General features: G+C 39.8%; 1 protein-coding gene across 2 annotated transcripts in view; it reads left to right on the top strand.

Moving 5' to 3' along the window:
• The window catches only part of SKAP1 (src kinase associated phosphoprotein 1), a 327,149-nt gene that overhangs the window by 45,267 nt on the left and 259,456 nt on the right, over nt 1-22,426 (top strand). For both annotated transcript variants that reach the window (XR_014821186.1, XM_013979973.3), the window contains exon 2: nt 612-717. Coding sequence is in view for 1 of the 2 variants with exons in the window: in XM_013979973.3 (XP_013835427.2) it covers nt 612-717 (106 nt within the window). In the remaining variant the exon portion in view is untranslated. The remainder of the gene's footprint in view (nt 1-611; nt 718-22,426) is intronic.

The raw sequence follows: 22,426 nt of genomic DNA, 5'->3' as shown, positions 1-22,426 counted from the left end.
CTATATTTAGTTTTCTGAGGCAACTCCATACTGTTTTCCATAGTGGTTGTACCAATTTACATTCCCACCAACAGTGGAGGAAGGTACCTTTTTCTCCACACCCTCTCCAGCATTTGTTATTTGTTGCCTTGTTAATGATGGCCATTCTGACTGTTGTGAGTGAGGTGGTACCTCATTGTAGTTTTGATTTGCATTTCTCTAATAATTAGTGATATTGAGCATTTTTTCATATGTGTGTTGGCCATCCGTATGTCTTCTTTAGAGAAATGTCTATTTAGGCCTTCTGCTCATTTTTCAGTTGGGTTGTTTGTTTTTTTGCTGTTGAGTTGCATGCGTTGTTTGTATATTTTGGAGATTAGACCCTTGTCTGTTGCATCATTGACAAAGATTTTCTCCCATTTGGTAGGTTGTCTTTTTGTTTTTTTATGGTTTCCTTGGCTGTGCAAAAGTTTTTGAGTTTGATTAGGTCCCATTGGTTTATTTGTGTCTTTATTGTCATTATTCTAGGAGGTGGATCAAACAAGATGTTGCTGTGATTTATGTCAAAGAGTTTTCTGCCTGTGTTTTCCTCTGGGAGTTTTATAGTGACTTTTTTGTTGTTGTTGTTTTAGATGCTGAGGAGTTCCTGGCAGAAGGTTTGCGGAATGAGAACCTCAGTGCTCTTGCAAGGGACCACAGAGACCATATTCTACGGGGCTTTCAGCAAATCAAATCTAGGTTTGTAAACTGGCTTCATTATTCTTCTCCATAAGCTTTAAAACAATTTATAATCAGTAATATCTATTTCAATTGTATATAAATTAGCAAGCTAAGACATACCTATCATATTTCTTTATACTTGGTAAAGGCTTAATAAATGTTTACTGAATTGAGTTGGAGGTAGGCAGGCATTGTTAGGGTAGTTAGTTTGCCAGAATGGAAGTATTTTGTAATTATGCATGTTAAGAAAACTATTCTGCTTTTAGCTTTGGATTGTTATGTTTGTTCTTGAACACTTGCACAAAATGTTTGAAAAGCTAAATATTTATGCTTGTCCAGATTCCTAAAGGGGGAGATGTTAAGCAGTATGAGATAATTTTTATAATGATTTTTGGTCCTGATTTTGCATCCACATCTCCTTCCCTAATATAAAATTTAAACCAGACTTATCCAGTTGACTCTCTGACCTTATTAGAATGTTTTAGTCTTAGACTGTTTGGAATATCATGCTCATGAAGGTTTTTTTGTTGTTTTTTAAAATTTTTATAATGATTTTTATTTTTTCCATTATAGCTGGTTTACAGTGTTCTGTCAATTTTCTGCTGTACAGCATGGTGACCCGGTCACACATACATGTATACATTGTTTTTTCTCACATTATCATGCTCCATCATAAATGACTAGATATAGTTCCCAGTGCTATTCAGCAGGATCTCATTGCTTATCCATTCCAAAGGCAATAGTTTGCATCTATTAACCCCAAATTCCCAATCCATCCCACTCCCTCTCCTGACATAATTCATGCCTTTTATAATGTGAGCACCTGTCAGATGCATACACTTGCTTGAGGGAGAAAAAAATAAAATTTTTCCTTTATAATATGTTTCCCGACCACCTCTTGCTTGAAATGTGATAACTGAATGAGAGTTGAGGATAAGTGAGTACTATTTTAAGCCTTTTCCAACCTGGTGGCGATGTGATTCAGAATGTTTGAACTGAGGACTCTTAGTAAAGGGAGAGCCTCAGCAGGGTTATGACTGGGATTTAATTTGTATGGCTAATCGATCTTAGCATCAACTTTAGAAAGCTCATCGAAACTCCTTAGGAGCAGAGAACTTTATCCTTTCTAAGGGCACAGCCAGAATATATTCCCTCCAGGAATGTGAGAGAACCTCACAAGATGCCCTGCTGGATCTTAATCGATCTTTCCTGCTGGCTAATTAAGCATCACTTTTACTCAGCAACTGGGGACTGTGTAATTATCAGCTTGGGTTGCCCTGAATAATTGAAACAAACAGAATGCAGAAGGTGTGAGCTTTTTGCAAAAGTGAGAATATCTATAATTTTGGGGGACCTAGAAGAGTGTTTAAAACAAACCTCCCCATAATGTTACTTTATTAGTAGATATGTTTACGGTTAGTTGTGTACCTGAAGGCTTAGTTAGTAACCCATAGAATTTTATTTTTTATTTTTATTTATTTATTTATTTATTTATTTACTTTTTAGGGCTGCACCCGTGGCATATGGAAAGTCCCAGGCTAGTTGTGGAATCGGAACTGTAGTTGTCGGCGTATACCACTGCCACAGCAATGCTGGATCTAATCTTCCCTGCAACCTACACCACAGCTCAGGGCAACGCCAGATTCTTAACCCACTGAGTGAGGCCAGGGATGAACCCGCATCCTCATGGGTCCTAGTCAGGATTGTTAACCAATGAGCCATGAAGGAAACTCCTTGCTTTTTTTAAATACAAAGTTGAACTTTGTATTATAGGACTATTATAAGGATGGCATGAGGGATAAAGGTGGGATTATTTTAAATTGTATATGTAGAGATGCCTTACATATAATTGTGTAGGTGGTGGTGTTAATGGTATAAATCTGTGATAAGGAATGTAAAAAAATCTTACTGTATCTGTAAAGACAAATATTCAATGAGGAGGGAGTCTCCTTTTCCCTATTTGTCCCACTGCCTTTGGAAAAGGGCTACATTTCAATCTGAAATTGGTAATAAAAGGTGATCTTTGTGGTGACTCACTGTTATCACTTACATATTATTTCTTAGTCCTCTTTTTAAGCGCATACACACATATCCATACACACGCACCCATGCACGCACACATAGAAGCTGTATTTGTTATGAGATGGAGAGTGTTCCTTATTCTCAAAGAACTTGCTGTGTGGTTTGTGGGATAGACATTCAGGAAATAATCAGCAGGAGTTTTAGGAAACATCTGCATTGTTGATGGGAGCTTTCTGTTCATTGATTTGTTGCAAGAAAGATGACACTTTATTTAGAATTTCATAATTATCAGATCGGGAGGAAATGAGGAGCCAGAAATTAGATACTGTACAAGAAAATGGAAAAATGAGGCTTTCTTTTGGCAATCTGTTTGAAATTGTCTTACATTTACCCATTCAGTCATCACCCTGTTAATGTAACCCTTGTAGTGCTGAATCCTCTTTGCAGCCACATTGCATCTTTAGTCCCATTTATGGCCCATTGATGTTATGTACTTATACGTATTGATACCACTTGGTTTGAAAACACTGACAGCTTGTCTACTTTTTTGTGTGTGGAAGTTGTATCTCTCACAGAGGCGAGGTATGAAGAGAAATTTGGAGTCATCAAGCTTGAGAGTTAAATGTATATGGCAAGTTGCCAAGTAACATCAAAAGAATTATTGAGGAGTTCCCATCGTGGCGCAGAGGAAACAAATCCAACTAGGAACCATGAGGTTGCAGGTTTGATCCCTGGCCTCTCTCAGTGGGTTAAGGATCCGGCGTTGCCTCGAGCTGTGGTGTAGGTCACAGATGCGGCTCGGATCTGATTTGCTGTGGCTGTGGTGTAGGCAGGCAGCTGTAGCTCGGACTGGAACCTCCATATGCCATGGGTGCGTTCCTAAAAAAGAAAAAAAAAAAAAAAGAATTATTGAAAGTCACTTTTTTTTTTTGTTTTTTTTTTTTTTAGGGCCACACTCCCGACATATGGAGGTTCCCAGGCTAGGGGTCCAGTCGGAGCTACAGCTGCCGGCCTACGCCAGAGCCACAGCAACGCCAGATCCGAGCTGCATCTGTGACCTACACCACAGCTCATGGCAATGCCAGGATCCTTAACCCACTGAGTGAGGCCAGAGATCGAACCCAAAACCTCATGGTTCCTAGTCGGATTTGTTTCCCCTGTGCCACGATGGGAACTCCGAGAGTCACTTTAAAGTTTTTTTTTTTTTTTATCTTCAGTCATATTAAAGAAATAAAATTTTAGAGGTCTGACAAATTTGTGGGGAAGGATAGGAACTAATCTATTAATTTGGCACGTTAGGGCTTATGTGGAAGGCAGGTAAGAAATCTCTAGCAGGATAATCTAGGAAAGCCACTAGATAAATATAAACACCGTAATTACGTATATTTCCCCCCAAATTTCCCATTCCATCTTTGTTGTATCTTTAGTAAACTCTAGGGGCTTGGCCCTAATTTTTATGGTGGCTCAGAATTCAGTGCTGTTTGCCATGGCTGTGGACCTGCTGTAAGTTAAAGCATCTGACTCCATTATAGCTGTTATGTGCCATTTGCCACCTTTCTGTTACCTAGAGAGACTGACCCTAGGAAATGATAGTTGTGTCGAGTCAGGGATGTCCTCCAAGTGCTCATCTTTTTTTCAGTACAGGTAGCTTTGCTATTCTCTCTTGTCTCAGACTTAAAATTGTATCTGTATTTCTGTCTTACAGGTTTTTTTTTTTTCTTTTTTGGCTTAAAAGTGTTACCCATGAAAGATAATGTTTTCCATGTTAGATAAAATAAAAAACGGATGGCAATTTCTGTGATTCCAAGGAAATGAAGTCCCGTTGTGGTATTTGACGTCCTGAGCTGTGATGTTCATTGCTCTTCGTCGAAGTGCCCTAAAAACTAACAGCTTTCACATTCTGAGTCCAAATTTCCACTGAGCTCTTTAGAGAATGATTAGGATGAAAGCGAGGTAGAGGCTCCTCCTGTTTTATTACAGTGGTCACTGCAGGACCAGTGCCAGATGTGAGACACCTGGAATGAAGCAGACATGATCTACATTCAGACGTCAGATCGTGTTCTTAGGCATTTGCAGAAACAGTTGAGCATTTCTTAAGTTTGATTCAGGGGAGGCCATCAGACAGCAAGAATATGTTGGGTGTGGGGGAGGGGATGAAGAAAATAGAATATTTTTACTACTGAGGTAGGGATAAATTCCCTTTCCATGGCTCATTTTGGAACAGCTAGTCATTTATGCTCACTGTTGGACGTGAAGGCCAGAGCCAATGGAAACAAACTTGGAGTATTGTTTCCTGTTATGAAACTTAAAGGAGTTCCAAAAAGAGACAGGTAGATTAATAGCATATTGAGAAAGAAATAAAGAAATAACTTACTGTAACAGGGTTATGGCACAAACCCTGCAAACCACAGGACATTTAAAGTACAGGCTGAAAGAATGTCTTGAACATGTCTCATTGTAGGTGGTTAGCATATAGCTCTGCATGAAACATGATATGTTAGTATAAATACCATAAAAATAATTCCAGTTCTCTTTGGGAACTTCAGGTTTTCCTTGTCAGCTTAACATGCATTTAGCTTTAAAACAAGATTTAGTCTAAGACTATATTGTTCTTGTGTCTTTGTATTATAGAAAGAAAGACGAGGAGTTAGTCTGATATAACTTATGGGAGCAAGATTTTCAAAGTGGTATAATGTAAATAGCATTCCCATTACCACAGAGAGTTTTACTTTTCCTATGTGCTGATGATTGAGCTTAAAACCCCCAAACAAAACACATTCAAGTGAGTATGCTTATCAAGAGAAGTAATGTGGAATGTGTTGGTACATTTGTGTTACTTACAAGTTTAGATATTTGCTCCTAGCATTCCTTTCTGTTGTTCATTTTGCTATTTACACTGGAGTTTCAGAGCTAATGAAAGAAAAAAAAAAAAAAAAAAAAAAAAAAAGACTGGTAGGTACTTGTGCAATCCATCTAAGTTTCAAGAGCTCTGAAAAGGCTCAAATGTCATAGCAATAATTTGACCACATCTCAAAGGTTAAAAATTCCTTTCTTCCTTTTTCAGTTCTGTTTCTCTCTACCTGTCATTTTTTTTTTAATGGCCACACCCACAGCACATTGACATTCCCAGGCCAGGGATTAAATCTGAGCCGCAGTTGCAGCCTATGCAGCAGCTGCCACAATCCTGGATCCTTTGACCCACTGCACTGGGCTGGGGATCAAACCTGCACCTCCTTAGCCACCCGAGCCACTGCAGTCAGATTCTTAACCCACTGGGCCACAGTGGGTATTCTTCTCTGCCTCTCATTTTTTTTTTTTTTTTGTCTTTTTGTCTTTTTGCTATTTCTTTGGGCCGCTCCCACGGCATATGGAGGTTCCCAGGCTAGGGATCAAATCGGAGATGTAGCCATTGGCCTACGCCAGAGCCACAGCAATGCGGGATCCGAGCTGCATCTGCAACCTACACCACAGCTCACGGCAATGCCGGATTGTTAACCCACTGAGCAAGGGCAGGGACTGAACCCGCAACCTCATGGTTCCTAGTTAGATTCGTTAACCACTGCGCCATGACGGGAACTCCCCTCTGCCTCTCATTCTTAACCAAGAAAGAAAATATAAACCCACAACAACTTTAGGGCTCTCAACTGCCAAATTCCTGCACTAATTTTCTGTTATTTAGTGAGTGTATGTTGGGATTTCATAATCATGTTAAATATTTTTGGAGATACACTTAGTAGGGATGGTGAGAGGCTGTATTTTTTGCTCTTTTAGTCTGAAATGCTCTACAGGTAGTATTGATATAATATTACCTGCTGTTGATCTTTTAGCTTAACCTGGAAAGGAAGATTATTTTGTTATATGTTATTTTATACCAATTCTCTTATATTTTCAAGGCAGCCTTGAAATGTGTAACTTTCCTTTTAATTTTATATGATGATTATTTTGTTTATTCTTTTTTTATTTTTTATTTTTTTAAATTAATTTATTGTTTCCGCTGTACAGCATGGGGACCAAGTTACACATATATGTATACATTTTTTTCCCTCCCATTGTTTGTTTATTCTTTCACTTGTGTGGGTATCTTGGATTTGGTACTATCTGTAAGATTAAATTGATCCCTTTTGGTTTTCTATTATCATGGTATTAGTGGGCAGAAACTTCTCCCTTTGGTCATTTCATAAAATAAATATTTTATATAAATAACTTGGGTGTATAATAATTTTTAGTAAGTGGGTTTTTTAATTTTAATTGTTTAATTACTTATTTTTGCTTTTTAGGCTGGCGCCTTCAGCATATGGAAGTTCCCAGGTTAGGGGTAGAATCCAAGCTACACCACAGCCACAGCCACAGCAACACCAAATCTAAGCAGCATCTGAGACCTACACCATAGCTCATGACCACACTGGATCTTAACCCACTCAAAGAGGCTAGGGATTGAACCTGGGTCCTCATGGATACTAGTTGGGTTCATAACCCACTGAGCCACAACGGGAAATCCTAAGTGGGTTTTTGTTTTTGTTTTTTTGTTTTTTTAAAGCTTGGATGAATAAATGTGTTCCTTTCAAACCTTTTTATTAAAAATTCCCAGTAGTGAGCTCTTTAAACTTAATAACTTGTTCTATCGAGAGCAAAAGGAATTTTGAAATGAGAGCTAGGAGAGAGGCAGATACCTGAGCTTGTATCCTTCAGGATGGACTGACCCATTAGAATAATAAGCTGAACACTACTCTTCAGCTGTGCAGTTAGCTTGCTGAAATTTGCTTTACTCCTGATGGAATTATAGCTATCATTATCTCTTGGGCACATTTCTATTATCTACTCAAAATGAATTTGTCTTGAGAAAAAAAAATGAATTTGTCTTGGAAGGTCTCAAAAAACTCAGTGTCAATTTTTTAATACTAGAAGCTTTTCTATGTATCTATAAATGAAGCTCTTAATTCATACATTGTGTTAAAAGATCATTTATATGAAATTACTGTCTTAATTTTACCACCATTTTCTTTGGCCTTGATTTTAAGTCTCAGCTGATCTGGAGCTAGTCTTTTGTCCCAGTGCTGTACTATTTTCTCTGCATATAGAAAGCCAATGGGGGGGGGGGGAATGCTTCTCTGTATTCATCTATTTGTGGCTCTCTAGAAACTTGTGGCATGAGGCCTTCCTGATGTGGTTTTTCCCTAATTTGCTTGCTTTCTCTTATTTCTGATATAGATCCACCCTGTCTCCACTTCCTGTATTACAGTGAAACTGGAGCAAAGGGGAGAGAAATGCAAGAGCACTGGATCAGCTGTCAGAACCCAAACTCTTTGTTCTGATGTTTTTTCTATAACACCAACTGATTCAATTAAAGATTCTCCTAACCATGATCTTGTGTTTTCTTTTTAAGTTACTGCCTCCAAAATGTTGTTTGGAATTATTTTTTTCCCCAAATGTTACAAAAATGCAAACATTACCAATGAAACCTTGAAACTTCTATTTGATTTCTTTTATGATATCGTTATGATTTTTCCTTTTCTTTAATTTGCAAAATGATGCAGGAAATTTCACTTCCTTGGGATTTAATTTTATTTCATGATTCTGTTGAAAATGAGTTGGGCCTAAAGTGGGTTTTTATAATCACACCATGTGAATCATTTCTTCTTTGGAAGCTGGATCTTCTCTCCCACTGTGTAGTCTCATCTAGTCTCCCTGAAGTGTGGTGCTAGCAGAGTTGATAATGAAATGCGGTCCTACTTATCAAGCTCAGCAAAGGACTCAGAGAAGATGGAAAAAAAAATCAATCCCACAGGAACTTCTCCAGTGCTATGTATCCGTATTTAACCCCCATGCATTTAAAATGGAAATGAGATATCTTAGGGTTTTAGGTTTTGATTTACACAAGATGTCACCACCTCCTTGGCAATGGGAATATTTTATGGACCAACTGCTGACCTGTTTGGGAAGATCTCAGCCTATCGCCCCAGGTCCAAAGTAGTTTCTTCATATTTCTTTCGAAACTCTCAGCAGTGCTTTGCAGCAGCTTTGATTCTTCAGGCTTCAAAGGATGCCCCTTCCAGGGCCAATCTTCCAAAAGAAAAAAAAAAACTCAGTGTAGGGGAACAAACAGCTCATAAAGGAAGGGGCAGCTATCCCTGTGGCGGCTCTTACTGTAGTTAATTAATAGGGAGTTTACACACCAGTAATAAATTTTCAAAGCCAAGAAAATTCCAATTTGATGCTAATGCTTTGTTACAAAATTCCCACTTGGAGGGACTCAGTCTTCAATAGTCCAGCCTCAAATTGTATTATCATAGATACAGTGTGGCTTATATAAGATACATTATCATTAAACACTCAACCTCAAGCTCCCTCTTGAGTTTGTGAGCCTTGCTGAAGTTCTCATTATAATTTATAGAAAACTCTATGCCCACATCATCTCCAGTTAGCTCTGTTTTCTCTGATTCTCTGTATCAGTGAATGTCTCTCATTTGTGAATTCTGCTGTGACCACAAGGTCCATTTTACAATTTGGTAATAGAGACCTTTTACCATGTCTACCAAATGCCTTGGTTCTTTTGTTGATGAGAGAACTGAGATATAAGAAATTACTCTAGTAATTACTAGCAGAAATTGACAGTACATTATAAATCAACTGTAGTAAAAAATCTATCAAAAAGTTTAAAAAAGGAAAAAAGAAATTACTCGAAGTAACAGAATTAGTAAAAGAGTAGGATTTTGAATGTAGAATTTCTAATTGGTTGTATAGTTTACTTACCCAAGCCATTCCAAAAAAAGAAAAAGGAAAGAAAAGTAAAAGGTTGGCATCTTTCAAAAGCTTATTGGTTTAAAGACACTGCTTTGGGAGAGACTCCCTGATGTGCCTCTTTCTTGCTGTAGGTAATAAATCCCTTTCTCCTCCTGCTCTTTGGCTTGGTTGTGTCTTGACTTGACACTCACCAAGAGGCAGACCTTGTTTTTTAGGTAACATGTCTTGCAGGGTAACATTTGCAAGGGGATTGTTGGGGTTGGGGGAGGACATAGTAAGAGACCTTTATTTTTAAATTTCTTTTTAGTTTTAATCCTGAAGTGTACTCTACACTCTAGAACCCTGGGAGTTAGAATTGTAGAATTATGAAAATGTGAAGGCTTCACAGCTCTAGTCTTGTTACTGACTTTGTGCTTTTTGGTAGATGTTGAGTCAAAAGACACAATCAAGTCAAGGATCAGGAGACTGAAGGATTTATTGCTTGGAGCAAGTTAGGGTCCTTCCCACAGCAGTGTTTCCTGGAATAGCCAAATTGGGGAATTTTGAAGCTATGGATGCACACATATTCATGGAGGGCTTGAGCAGAGGAGAATTCAGCATGGAATTAGGGCCAAGATCCAAGGAGTCCAAGATCTAGTTGATTGAGGTCAGGAGGGTCCACCTCATCCTCACCTGGCTGGGGGCCTTGGTTCCTGCAGAAATCGAAGATGGTGTCAGGAGTTCCCGTCGTGGCTCAGTGGTTAACAATCCAACTAGGAACCATGAGGTTGCGGATTTGATCCCTGGCCTTGCTCAGTGGGTTAAGGATCTGGTGTTGCTGTGAGCTGTGGTGTAGGTCGAAGATGTGGCGCGGATCCAGCATTGCTGTGGCTGTGGTGCAGGCCGGCAGCTACAGCTCTGATTAGACTCCTAGCCTGGGAATCTCTATATGCCGCAGGTTCGGCCTTAGAAAAGACAAAATAATAAATTAATTAATTAATTAAAAAATTTAAAAAAGATGGTATCAGATTGTGATGTATATCCCTTGAGGAGGAACTAGGGCTCTGTTTTATTGCTGAACTATTATTTCTTGACTGCTTTCCCCTTGTTCCTGCATTCCCTTTTTTCCCTTAAGATTATTAATTACTGAGACTTTTTCAGGGGCAGGCATTGTGGCCAGGCTTAAATCACAGAATGGCTTAGGACAAAAATGGCTTCTCTTATGTCAAGAAAGCCATACCTGGTGGTCTTTCTCCAAGGGCCCCCTACTCTATCTGCTTCCGTTTTGTTTCCTCATTTAATAGGTGAGTCAGCTGAAGCCATGGAGATCCTCTTACTGATTCAGCTTGGTGCCTGACATGCAGCTGACGCATAAGCTCATAAGAAAGCACTGAAGCCATGTGCTGACGGACCACCAATGGCATTTAAGTGATTGAGCTGAATAATTGTGGTGCTACAATAAATTGTGGGGAGGGGCGCATATCCGATTGTAACTTTTCTATATAAATACTTGTAGGAAGGGAAGCAGATAGGGTAGAGGGTCTTTGGAGAAAAAGAATCAGATAGGGCTTTTTGACATGAGAAGCCATTTTGTAGTCTAAGCCTGGCCACACTGCTTGCTCTTGAACTGGTCTCAATAATAACGATCTTAAGGGAACAAAACAACAAAGACCGTTATCAGGCAAGAGAAGTAACAAGGGCACAGATAATAAATCAGTTGTAAACTTCCAATTTTGTTTCTTTTTCTTTTTCTTTTTTTGCTTTTTAGGGCTGTGCCTGCAGCATGTGGAGGTTCCCAGGCTAGGGGTCTAATCAGAGCTACAGCTGCTGGCCTACACTGCAGCCATAGCCACTCAGGATCCGAGCCGAGGGTGCAACCTACATCACAGCTCAGGGCAACGCCGGATCCTTAACCCACTGAGCGACGCCAGGGATCAAACTGGCAATCTCATGGTTCCTAGTCTGATTCGTTTCTGCTGCGCCATGACGGAAACTCTCCAGTTTTGTTTCAATGGTAAAAATTGGCCTGAAGCCCTTGCTTGAGCTGTGTGGAAGAATTCAGAGACCCCCTCAAGTGCTCAACCACCAGGTCAGTTGGAGCCTAAGGGTGATAATGTCAGCCTTTGTGACTTCAACTGGAGCTTGAATTTTGTTGACCTTGGTCCTAGGTCCATTCTGGGTTCTCTGATCAGGCCGTTTCATGTGCCCTTTGCTTAGAGCTTTCTCAGTTTCGCTGTTCTTCAGGAAGACACTGCTTTGGGAGAGATCCTTGGTGTTCTGCTTAACTGCTGCAAGTAATAAATCCTTCCTTCTCTGCCCCCCATCCTCCCTCAAAAACCTTATTAGTTTAAAATAACTGTAACTAAATATTGAAGTTTAGTTATTTATATATGCATGCTAGAGTACAGCAATGTCTGCAGTTTATTTTGGGATGTGTCACAAAATAAGATAGACGAATGGATGGATGAGTATATGACAGAACAAATATAACAAAATGTGAATCATGGAGTCTAGGCTGTGGGTACATATGGGTATTCTTTCACCTTTTATGCATATTTGAAACATTTCATAATATAATGTTGCAAAAAATGTTATTTGTTTCACTTTGGTTTTCAGAAACCATGGACTTCATTCACTGTGGTTGCAGAAAACCATAGACTTCCTCAATTTGGAACTGTAATAAACATGTTTGTGATTTTTTTAGGATGATAATTTTCTAAGAATAACCATATTATTTCTGGATGATAGTAGACTAAGGGATACTCCTCCAGTTTGTTATTTCTGACATAACTAACTAACTTTCAGTATCCAACTTTTATACTTCTTTAAAACTTCCAGGCCAGCAATTATTGAGAGCTGAAATTCAATTCAAACATTCTGCCCAGGAGATCCTGAAATTTTGATCTTTTTTAAGGAAAGGCAATTTCTGACTTTTCTCATAAATTTGATAAAAGGAAAGCTAATATGAGATTGGTAGTCCAGTAGGAAATGGAACTCAATTTTACATTTTTTAAATCATTTTATGGTATTAAAAATGACAGAGGTTAGAAACAGAGCTCTTATTCTTTTATTGAACTAGAATTGAAAGTGGCAGAAAATCATTTTGGCCCTGGTGCAGTAAATGTTATCACTAAAACATGTTCAGGGGATATTAGGATAGTCTCTCAAGCACCAGAGACAAAAGTTCACAGAACAAGAACTGATTTTTCTGTCCTTATCTTGAAATTATTAGATGTACAGGAGATGAAAGTATCTGAGCTCTAAGAGGACAGGGGATGGAGTATGTGCTGAAAATGATAATGTCTCCATTCTGGAAAGAGATGAAATGGAGAGAATATGGTGGGATGGGTGTCTTGCAATGACAGGCACGATGGAGGGAGTTGGTAGGGCCAGCAGGGCCAGCCCTTGAAACAACCCCAGGGCCGAGGCATCCGGAAGTGGGGAAATTATACTTGTGCCAAATTATGAGCTGACGATGAAAATGGTAAGAAAGCAAGCAGTACCATTCATTAAAAGAACTGCTTGAAGATTTTATTTAACAGAGAGATTAAGCTGGAGCTGTCAGCAGCTACTTTATTTTGAGAATCTGGTAGGAGAGAAATTTTAAGTCCATTTGGGAAAAACCAATCATTTTTGAGTGTGCAGTGTGATTATTCTTTAGAATTTTGTGTAAATGGAGCAGGTTGGTAGGCATATGTTTGCTGATCCTATAATGATTAACATTCAGAATAAGTAAAACTCTTGTGAAATTGAGTTTTCAGGTTCCAGCCAGTGTTCTATGCTGCCATATGGCATAACTAGAATTAATTGCTGCTCCCAGTCTCTTATTGTTTTACTGAATATCCAGGTGCCCTGTTTGAAATAGTAGAGGTTCTGTGAAAGTATTTAATCACATGAGATAGATGTTTGACATGTTGGTGAAAACAGTGTGTGCAGCTAATAGTTCCTTAAAAGAAAAAGCCTTTTGTAAGGTTTTCTACCCCAACCCCGCCCCCGCCTTTTTTTAGAAGAGAAGGATGGACAGTAGAGTTAGCAAGGAAGAGAGAAATTCTCAGGACTTTGTAGGTCAGTGTAAATAGAAAAAAGCAAAGCAAGAAATCCTTTGTGTTAGTCTTTAGCTCCTTGATACTCCAAGATTGGCCCATAAACCAGCAACAGCAGCATCACTTGAAAAGTTAGAAATGCAGAATGTCAGGCACCATCAAATGCGAACTTCTGAGTCAGAATCTGTATTTTATTTTTTATTAAAATTTAAAAAATTTTTTATTTTTTATGGCTGCACGCACGGTATATGGACATTCCCAGTGCAGGGGTTGAATCAGAGCTGCAGCCTATGATCTAGGCCACAGCCACAGCAATGCCAGATCAGAGCCGCGTCTGCCCTGAGCAGCTCACAGCAATGCCGGATCCTTAACCCCCTGAGCAAGGCCAGGGATCAAATCCGCACAGTCGTGGATACTAGTTGGATTCTTAACCCACTGAGCCACAATGGAAACTCCCAGAATCTGTATTTTAATAAGACCCCAAGGTTATTTGTATGCACATGAACATTGGGAATTTTAAGTTCATTTTAGCAGTTTCTGAGAACTCAGAATTCATATTTCTGGAGATTATAAACTCCTTAAAGGCATGGATGGTCTTATGTTCATTAAAATTTTTTTAAAAGGTCTATTATTCTGCCATATGGTATGAGCTCAGTGATGTGAGTTGAATGAAGGGGAAAATGCTGTTATAAATGTTTTCTGGTTCTAGGCTAAACTGTCGAATAAGACCCTCTTTAGTAGGAAATTTACTGTTCAGTAGCCAGCCTCACAAGTTCTTTTCCGGAGATAGGATGCTTTCTTTTTACTGAGCATTAAGGGTTACACAGAGCCATTTGTAAAGATAGTGTCCATCTCTTCAAAAGTCTCCTCTGATAGCCTTCCTCTAACATTCTGTGGTATGAGGTTACAAGGCTGCTGACCAGGTATGAGAGTTTTGTTAGAGCCTGAGGCCAGTCATTCCACCCGTGAGCCATCACAAGCCCTCTGCCCTTGGTCATCATCCTTCCTATAAAGCTTTGCACTTCCTTGTCGCCACCATCTCTCATCTTTCAAGGACCTCTCTTCTAATCCTTTCCCTTGTGTTTCCCAGAATCCATGTTCTGTTATAATTAAACTCCACTCTATCTTCAATGTCTTTTCTCCATCTCTGCTCAAGTAAAACATGGCTCTTCTGCAGGACAGTGTTTTGCTTGCCATCCTCTTAAATAGAATTTGCTCATTTTCCAGAAATGCTGTTGGCCTCCTTCGAGCTCTTTGCTGTCACTTCTAGACTTTTACTCTTCAATCTTATCCCAAACCTCTTTCCTTTTGTGATTTGTCTACGTGGCCTTACAATACTCTGTCCCTCTGTCACCTTTTGAGTTCGGAGTCCCCCTCATGCTATTTGAGGACTGAGGCTATGACTCACAGTTGTCATCTTCACTCCACCACTACCACTGCCTCCCAGAGACCTTCTCTTTCTTAAATTTAGCTTTTCCCTCCCAATTACATCTCTCTATTCATCATATAAATATGCTGAAATCTCTCCTAATAGTAAGAAAAACAGACAAAAAAGTAATAATAATAAGGAGTTCCTATTGTGGTACAGCGGCCATGAATCTGACTAGAAACCATGAAGTTTCGGGTTCAATCCCTGGCCTCGCTCAGTGGGTTAAGGATCCACTGTTGCTGTGAGTTGAGGTATAGGCTGGTGGCTACAGCTCCGATTGGACCCCTAGCCTGGGAACCTCCATGTGCCATGGGTGTGGCCCTAAAAAGACAAAAACACAAATAATAATAATAATATTAAGAAAAACATTACATCCTACCCAGTGATTCCCTCTTTGGCTACTGTCCTGTATCTCTCTCTCTCTCTTTCCCTCTCTCTCTCTTTTTTACAGACACACTTCTTGAAATAGAAGCCTAGACTAGCCATTTCTGGTTTCTTCTTCTCTGGCCACTCCTCAGTCCCCTATAATCTAGTATCCACTCCTATCACGTTATTCTTGCCAAAGTAACTTGCTAATTGCCATATCCAGGTTTCTCTGCAGCATATGACACTGTCCATAGCTTTCTTTTCCTCTAAAATTAGAAACAAACAAACAACAAACAAACAAACAAAAACCCTCTCCCTCGGTTGATCCCCATGATAATAATCTCTCCTCGTTTTCCTTTTCCTTCTTCCTTGCATTTGCACTCTCAGTTTAGACTCTTGCTTGAGCTTGTGTTTCTCCCCTGCCCTCTTCACTGCTGTCTCTCCGGCTTGCCTCTTTCCTCATTGCTTTCTTTGTAAGTAGTTGCACGCATGTCCATAACTCCACAACTCCCTTTGCACATGGTTGGCTCCCAGTGCTACAACTCAGCTGCAGTTCTCTCTCCAAGGCACCAGACAGCATATTGGACAACTCCTTTTGGGTGTCTTATAGATATCTCAAACTTCGCAAAGCTGGGGCAGATCCTGCTGGATGCCTACCCAGCAGCCCACCCTCCATTCTTCCTTGATAAGAGAACCCCACCAGCCAGGAATGACTCATGATCTGAAAGCCATTCTTCTTTGCCAGTGGTTGATCTAGAGCTTACATAAGATAGTTTTGGCCAAAGAAATGTAAAGAGAAGTCTTCTTGTAGCTTCTCGCAGGACAGTCTTATGCTTGGGAGACCAGCAAATCACTGAAATGCAATAGCCACCTTAAGCCGTTACTCTGCTCTGAGATGTTAGAGCAGAAATAAGGGAAGAACCAGGAGTTCCTGTTGTGGCTCAGTGGTAATGAACCTGACTAGCATCCCTGAGGATGTGGGTTCGATCCCTGGCCTCGCTCAGTGAGTTAGAGGATCCAGTATTGCCATGAGCTGTCGTGTAGGTCGAGGATATGGCTCAGACCCTGTGTTGCCTCGGCTATGGCTTAGGTCTGCAGCTGCAGCTCCGATTGGACCCCTAACCTGGGAACCTCCATATGCTGTGGGTGCGGCCCTAAAAAGACAAAAGGCAGAAAACAAAACAAACAAACAAAAAACCCCACAAACCAAAGAAATAAGAGAAGAACCTATATCCTTCATGCCTGCATCAACCCTGGAATCACCTGTCCCAGACTTCTTGTTTTGAAGGAAAAATAAACTTCCACTTGTTTAAGCCTCTTGTCAGTCAGTTTTTCTGTTACTTGTAGCCAGAAGAATCCACACTGGTTGAGTGTCCAGAACTGAACTCATTATTTTATATTCTGCTCACCCCTGAAGTTTATTTTTGCTTTCACTAGGTCCCAACTCCCAGGGCAGAATCTTGGGTGTCACTCCCCAAATCATCGACAAGCCTATTGATTCTTCATCCTAAATCTGTCTTCTCCTTTCTATTCCCTTTGACACTGGTTGAACTTTAGTCCTCATAGGAGTTCCCTGGTGGCTCAACAGGTTAAGGATCTGGTGTTGTCACTGCTGTAGGATGGGTTCAGTCCCTGGCCTGGGAACTTCTGCATTTCATGAGTATAGCCAAAAAACAAAACAGAGCAAAACAAAACCACTGAACTTTAGCCCTCATAAAGTCTGACTTAGAGCTTTGCAAAATTCTCCTTTCTGATTCTCTGTCTCAAGTTTCTCTCTTTTCCATTTTATTCTGCTCTTCTATTCTGTTGAAAGGGCAGACTTTTAAAATGATAATTTAATCCTTCAAGCTATAGAAAGAGGTACTGATGTAGATATGCTGTAAGTGAAAAAAAATGGATTAAGTGGATATATATGTATATATTCACAGAGAAAAATGCCTGAAAAAAATACACCAAAATGTTAATAATAGTAACCTCTGGCAAGTAAAGTTGGAGTGATTTTTAATTTCTCCAACTCTCTGCAGTGAATATGAATTTAATCCTTAATCACTGATATCAGAGGCTTTCCTATTTTTAAAAAGGGCAGGGATTTAAGAGCCTAAGAGTATTTCATTTCCAAGTGGAAAAGGAGTTGGCACTGTGGGGGTTGAGGGGGTGGGGAGTGGGAAGAAATGGAGAAAAGAGGAGAAAAATAGGCTTTAATTGTAGACTTGGATCACTTTTGTCCAAATAAACAGCTGTGTTTGGAGGTGTTTTACTCTATGCCTAAACACACACACCCATTAAGGTAAAATTATTTCTGAGTCACATGAATACAGCAGTCCTTTGAATAATTTATGATGATTTTTCTAAAATATATATTTTTTAAATCAAGGAACTTCATTCTCAAGTTCTTCATTAGATGAGGTATCACTGACTGAGAGCAACTTCAGTTTCTTAGATATTACCTTTCTGAACTGACGCAGGATGAATCCCTCATTAGAAGAGGATTATCTACACTCTGTGTGACTATTTAGTAAAACATTTGTACTGTGGGACTAGTTTTCCACAGTGATGGTGCTTGAGTAAATCATTCACTTCCTCCTTCTCCAAACTTCACTCACCATGATTGATTTTTATGTGGGTCATGAAAAGAAATGGAATTAACTAAAATCAGGGTGAGGATTACAAGCTGGAAGCAGTTAATTTACTTAGCAAATATGTATTGGTTATTTGTTTACTCTTTGTTGGGCCCTATGCCAGACGATCATGACAGTGTCACAGAAGGTATATCTCTGTTTTGCAAGTTCTTGGGCCAGGGAGTGGCCCGACTTATGAACAGAGCCAGCGTGGGTCCCACAGTCTCTAAAGGGCAAAACTCCAGGTATGTAACAAATACAAGAAACTGAACATTTCAGACTGTGGTTTGGTTTCTTAATATTTGTTACACACCTGGAGTTTTGCCCTTTAGAGATTCATCTGGGCTCCTGGTCCTCTTTTAAAATACAAATTGACCAGGATGATTAGGGATTTTTGGTTGTACCTTCATGTGCATTAGCCCTATTTTATGATTTCCTTCTAACTTTCGGTTAGGATGATTGTGCTGAGGAAATTCAGTGGCCAATAAGTCTGTCCAACCTGTGTTATGGGCAACGCACAGTGCCAGGTACACTGAGGGTTTATAAAATTTACAGAGCATCCTTTGCCTCAGGAAGAATGAGGGCTTTAGAGACTCTTACTTCTGCAAGGGAAGAGTAACAGTCCCAGCTAACATTCATCGTGCAGTTATCATGTGCCAGGCTCAGTGTTGAGGGCTTTGCATACATTATCTCATTTAATCCTCACAATCCCATTTGGCAGAGGAGAAAAATGAGGTTTAGAGAAGTAATCAACTTGCTCAAGGTTCTACAGCTGTTAGGTTTTGGAACTGGGATTTGAACCCAGCAGTGTGATTATTTGGCCAGCACTCTTAGCAAGGCTCAATTTCTTTATAACAAGCGAATAACGTCACTTCATTCAATTCAGTTATTGAGCATCTACTATGTTGTACAGAGCATTTTTTGGTGAATATGACAGGTTCCAGTCCTTCTGTAACTTATTTTTGAGCAGGACAAACGGAGTAATTATACAATACACCCACCTTGTAAAATTGTAGTTATGCATATGAAAGTTCCTAATACAAGGTAGATGACATTGTAGATACAAAAAAAAAAAAAAAAAAATTCCCAAGAAAACTTTCAACCCATTGAGAAAGATATGAAAGTATGCACAAAAACTATCATTCGAGATACATTGTGGCTATTGCTATGGAACTGTGCTGTGAAATTCCAGAAAAAGAAATCACTTCTGTTTGGTGGGTTATGAGAAGCTTTCATGGATGAGATGGCATACATCGTGGCTTGGTCTTGGATTTGAAAGGGATGGATTTTTCATCAGATAGAGTGCACACAAAAGTAGTACAGTATGTGCGCAGAGACAGAGGAGATAAAGGTTTAGCCATGTGTGAGAACCAAAGGGTGATTTTTTTTTCTTTTTCTTTTTTTAGGTATAAAGGAGTAATGAGAGCTATAGCTGAAAAGATAGGGTGGAACCAAATCATGGAAATGGGAGTTTTGACTGGGATTTGGGGAGGAGAGGTACGTAATTTAGGAGAGGAAAGCATGGGACAGAGATGATGCTTTAATAGGGAATTATGGGCATCACGTGAGTCCTTGGTACCTGGACTGAGGCCACTGGGAGACAGGAGATGGTTGCCCAGGGAGAGAGAATAAGAATGTCAAAGTTTGCCTGTGTTTATTCTCTGTGCCCAGACAAGGAAGACAAATCTTTTTTTCTTACCAGTATCTCTTGCTTTGAGCTCATATTTATATCCTTGGTGCCATAAGCTGCCTTTAGTTCATTATGAGCTTCATAAGCTTTTATGGATAGCCAGGTAATCTAAGCACTTTTCAGAAATTTATGTCAATGAAGAAATACATTCTAAGTGGCTGACTTTATGCTTTGACTTTTGAAATGTGATTGGTTTGTATATTAAAGATTGTATTTACTGTATTTCAGATCTGTTAACAAGATTTAATCAATTTTTGAAGCAGATTCAGAAAACTTACCATTATCCATTACTTTGTTTCATTAGGAAAATGCATTTCAAAGTCTGAACAATTGGAAACCGAATTTTGGAATACAGTCTGTACTTGAACTGGGGGCTGCCTGTCAATAAATCTAATAGGCAACCATTTGTAAAATACCCATGTCCTGTATAGCATTTAACAAACTTGCCCCATTATGTGAATTACCTAGGAATCTTGTTAAAAATACAGATTTCTAGATCAATACCCTGGGTATGCTAATATACTAGCTCTGGGATGAACCCTGGGGAATTCATGTATCAATTAGGGTTCCAGGGAGTTCCTGTCGTGGCTCAGTGGTAACGAACCCAACTTGTGTCCCTGAGGATGCAGGTTCGATACGTGGCCTTGCTCAGTAGGTTAAGGATCTGCCGTTGCTATGAGCTGTGGTGTACGTCACAGCTGCAGCTCGGATCTGGTGTTGCTGTGCTGACATCTACATCTCCAATTTCCCCCCCCCCCTCCAGCCTGAGAACCTCCATATGCCACAGATGCGGCCCTAAAAAAGACCAAAAAAAGGGATGGGGGCTCCAGGAGATTCTTAAAATCAGGCAAAAGTATGTGTAAAAATCTTTATTAGAAGACACCCCTTTTGTTTAGGTTAGGTAGGTTGGTTTTAAACTGAATTTTAACAGTGAAGAACAAAGGAAGATTTGACTGGAAGGTGTGAGTAGGCTGTTGGTTTGGGTGGTAAGGAGGATTCCCCAGTATGATTGGGGGTAATTGACAGGAAAAGCTTACCTGCAGGGCTTAGGGCCAGCCAGTAGCTGACAACATTTCCACCTGCTTAGCTTCGAGGATGAGGGATGGAGACATGGTCAGAACAAATAGTGTGGGTCCTTTCCTTGTCCTGATGTTTACCTGCTGTCTTTTGTGCTGCCATGTGGCCTGGCAACATCTAGAGACATTTCTGATGCTGGAGAATCCCCCTGAAATGGGACAGAACCAGAAGTCCTGGCCCCAGGATGGGTCAGGGTAAGTCCTAGGATTGACTGGTTGTTGTGGTTGAACCGCTGGTGACCTCTGACCTGTATTGATACAGCAGTAAAACTGATCACATAGTCATAAGCCTTTAGATCTAAGTCAGTTCCCCACTTTATGATTTGGATAATTATATGTAAGGGTTTAACTATGACTGCTGTAGGTATTATACAAAGAAATACTTGCGAAAGAATGCTATTTTAGTATAGAATCTTGTACAATTAGAAAAAAGTCAAGTTGAGGGCAAAACTGTGAAATAATTTTTAAAATGATTTCTGTGTCTCTGTATATATCTTACTTCTTAGCCAAAAGAAAGTGTGCACTTAAGGATAGGATTTTCTCTCTTTTTTTTTTTAATTTCAGCAATTCATTGTAGTTTTTAGAGTGATTGCCAGTGAAGCCTCTTTTCTAGATTTTGTTTTTATATGTTTATTCAGATTTTGGTGCAGTGTGAATGAGTGAAATAATATTATGTCTTTAATTAGGATTCTGTTGTTATTTTTCAATTAATCTGTGTCAGTAGCTTTAACATTTGTATTAAATCATTTTCTTCATGAAAGCTTTTAATGAAGAAACAAATTGATTGTATTTATATATTGGATTCTTGCTACTGTGATGTGTATTCGGTCATGTCTTTTGAAGTATATTTTTGCCGGTCATTTTGTGGTTAATCTTTGAAGCCAAGCTTTGGGGCGAAAATTCTTCATTTGGATGAGGGCTTTAATTTAACAAATCTTACTTATTTTTATCTTTCTCTTCTTATTTTCCTTTGATTTCTTTTCCCTCTTGCTTCTGCGTAATTTAAAGAAAATGAAGGTAACTCTTCCTATCTTATTTGGGATAAAATCCACATTCTGTAGCATTGCTCAGAGAGCCTTGCCTTCTGCCTGCTTCTCCAGCCCTGTCTCTACCCACCCCTGAAATGTACTCTATACTATTCATGCTGGACGCAGACAGCCCTTCTGCTTCTCCCCTCCACTCACTCACTCATTGAGCACAAGCTCTATGCTACTGCCCCTTGAGGGTTCAATGACATAGAGAGATAGGAAGCTTGTAGTGTGGTACACAGGTGCTGCTGAGAGAAGTGCACAAATGTGCTGGGGGAGCCCCTAACTCAGGAGACTGAAGTGAGCTTCAGAAGACCAGCAGGGGTTCACTAGGAGAGGAAGGGGCACGGAGGGGAAAGTGTGCTGCAATGACGTGTGAGAGCAGGAGTGTGAGCAGGGCAGGGGAGGTCCAGGCTGGGGGGGGAGCCACTGGAGGATTCCAAGCAGGAGAATGATAAGACTGGGTTTGCATGTTAGGTCATTAGAATAATGACGGTGTTAATGACATAACAGTTGAGAATTATTGAAGCCTGCCAGGTCTAATGCTTGTGTCTGTCATCTCAGTTAATCTTCCCAAGAATCAGGCAAGGCAGGTATAGTTATTATTATTATTTTTTTTTTTTTGCTTTTTAGGGCTGCACCCGCAACATATTGAGGTTCCCAGGCTAGGAGTCGAATTGGTCTATGGCTGTCAGCCTATACCACAGCCACAGCAGTGCTGGATCCGAGACGTGT

The sequence above is a fragment of the Sus scrofa genome, chromosome 12, assembly GCF_054392235.1.
Source record: "Sus scrofa isolate SSC_HxYL_T2T_F1_AM1 chromosome 12, Sscrofa_HxYL_maternal_Yorkshire_Landrace_v2.0, whole genome shotgun sequence".
Classification (NCBI taxonomy): domain Eukaryota; kingdom Metazoa; phylum Chordata; class Mammalia; order Artiodactyla; family Suidae; genus Sus; species Sus scrofa.
This window is presented reverse-complemented; position numbering and strand designations above follow the sequence as displayed.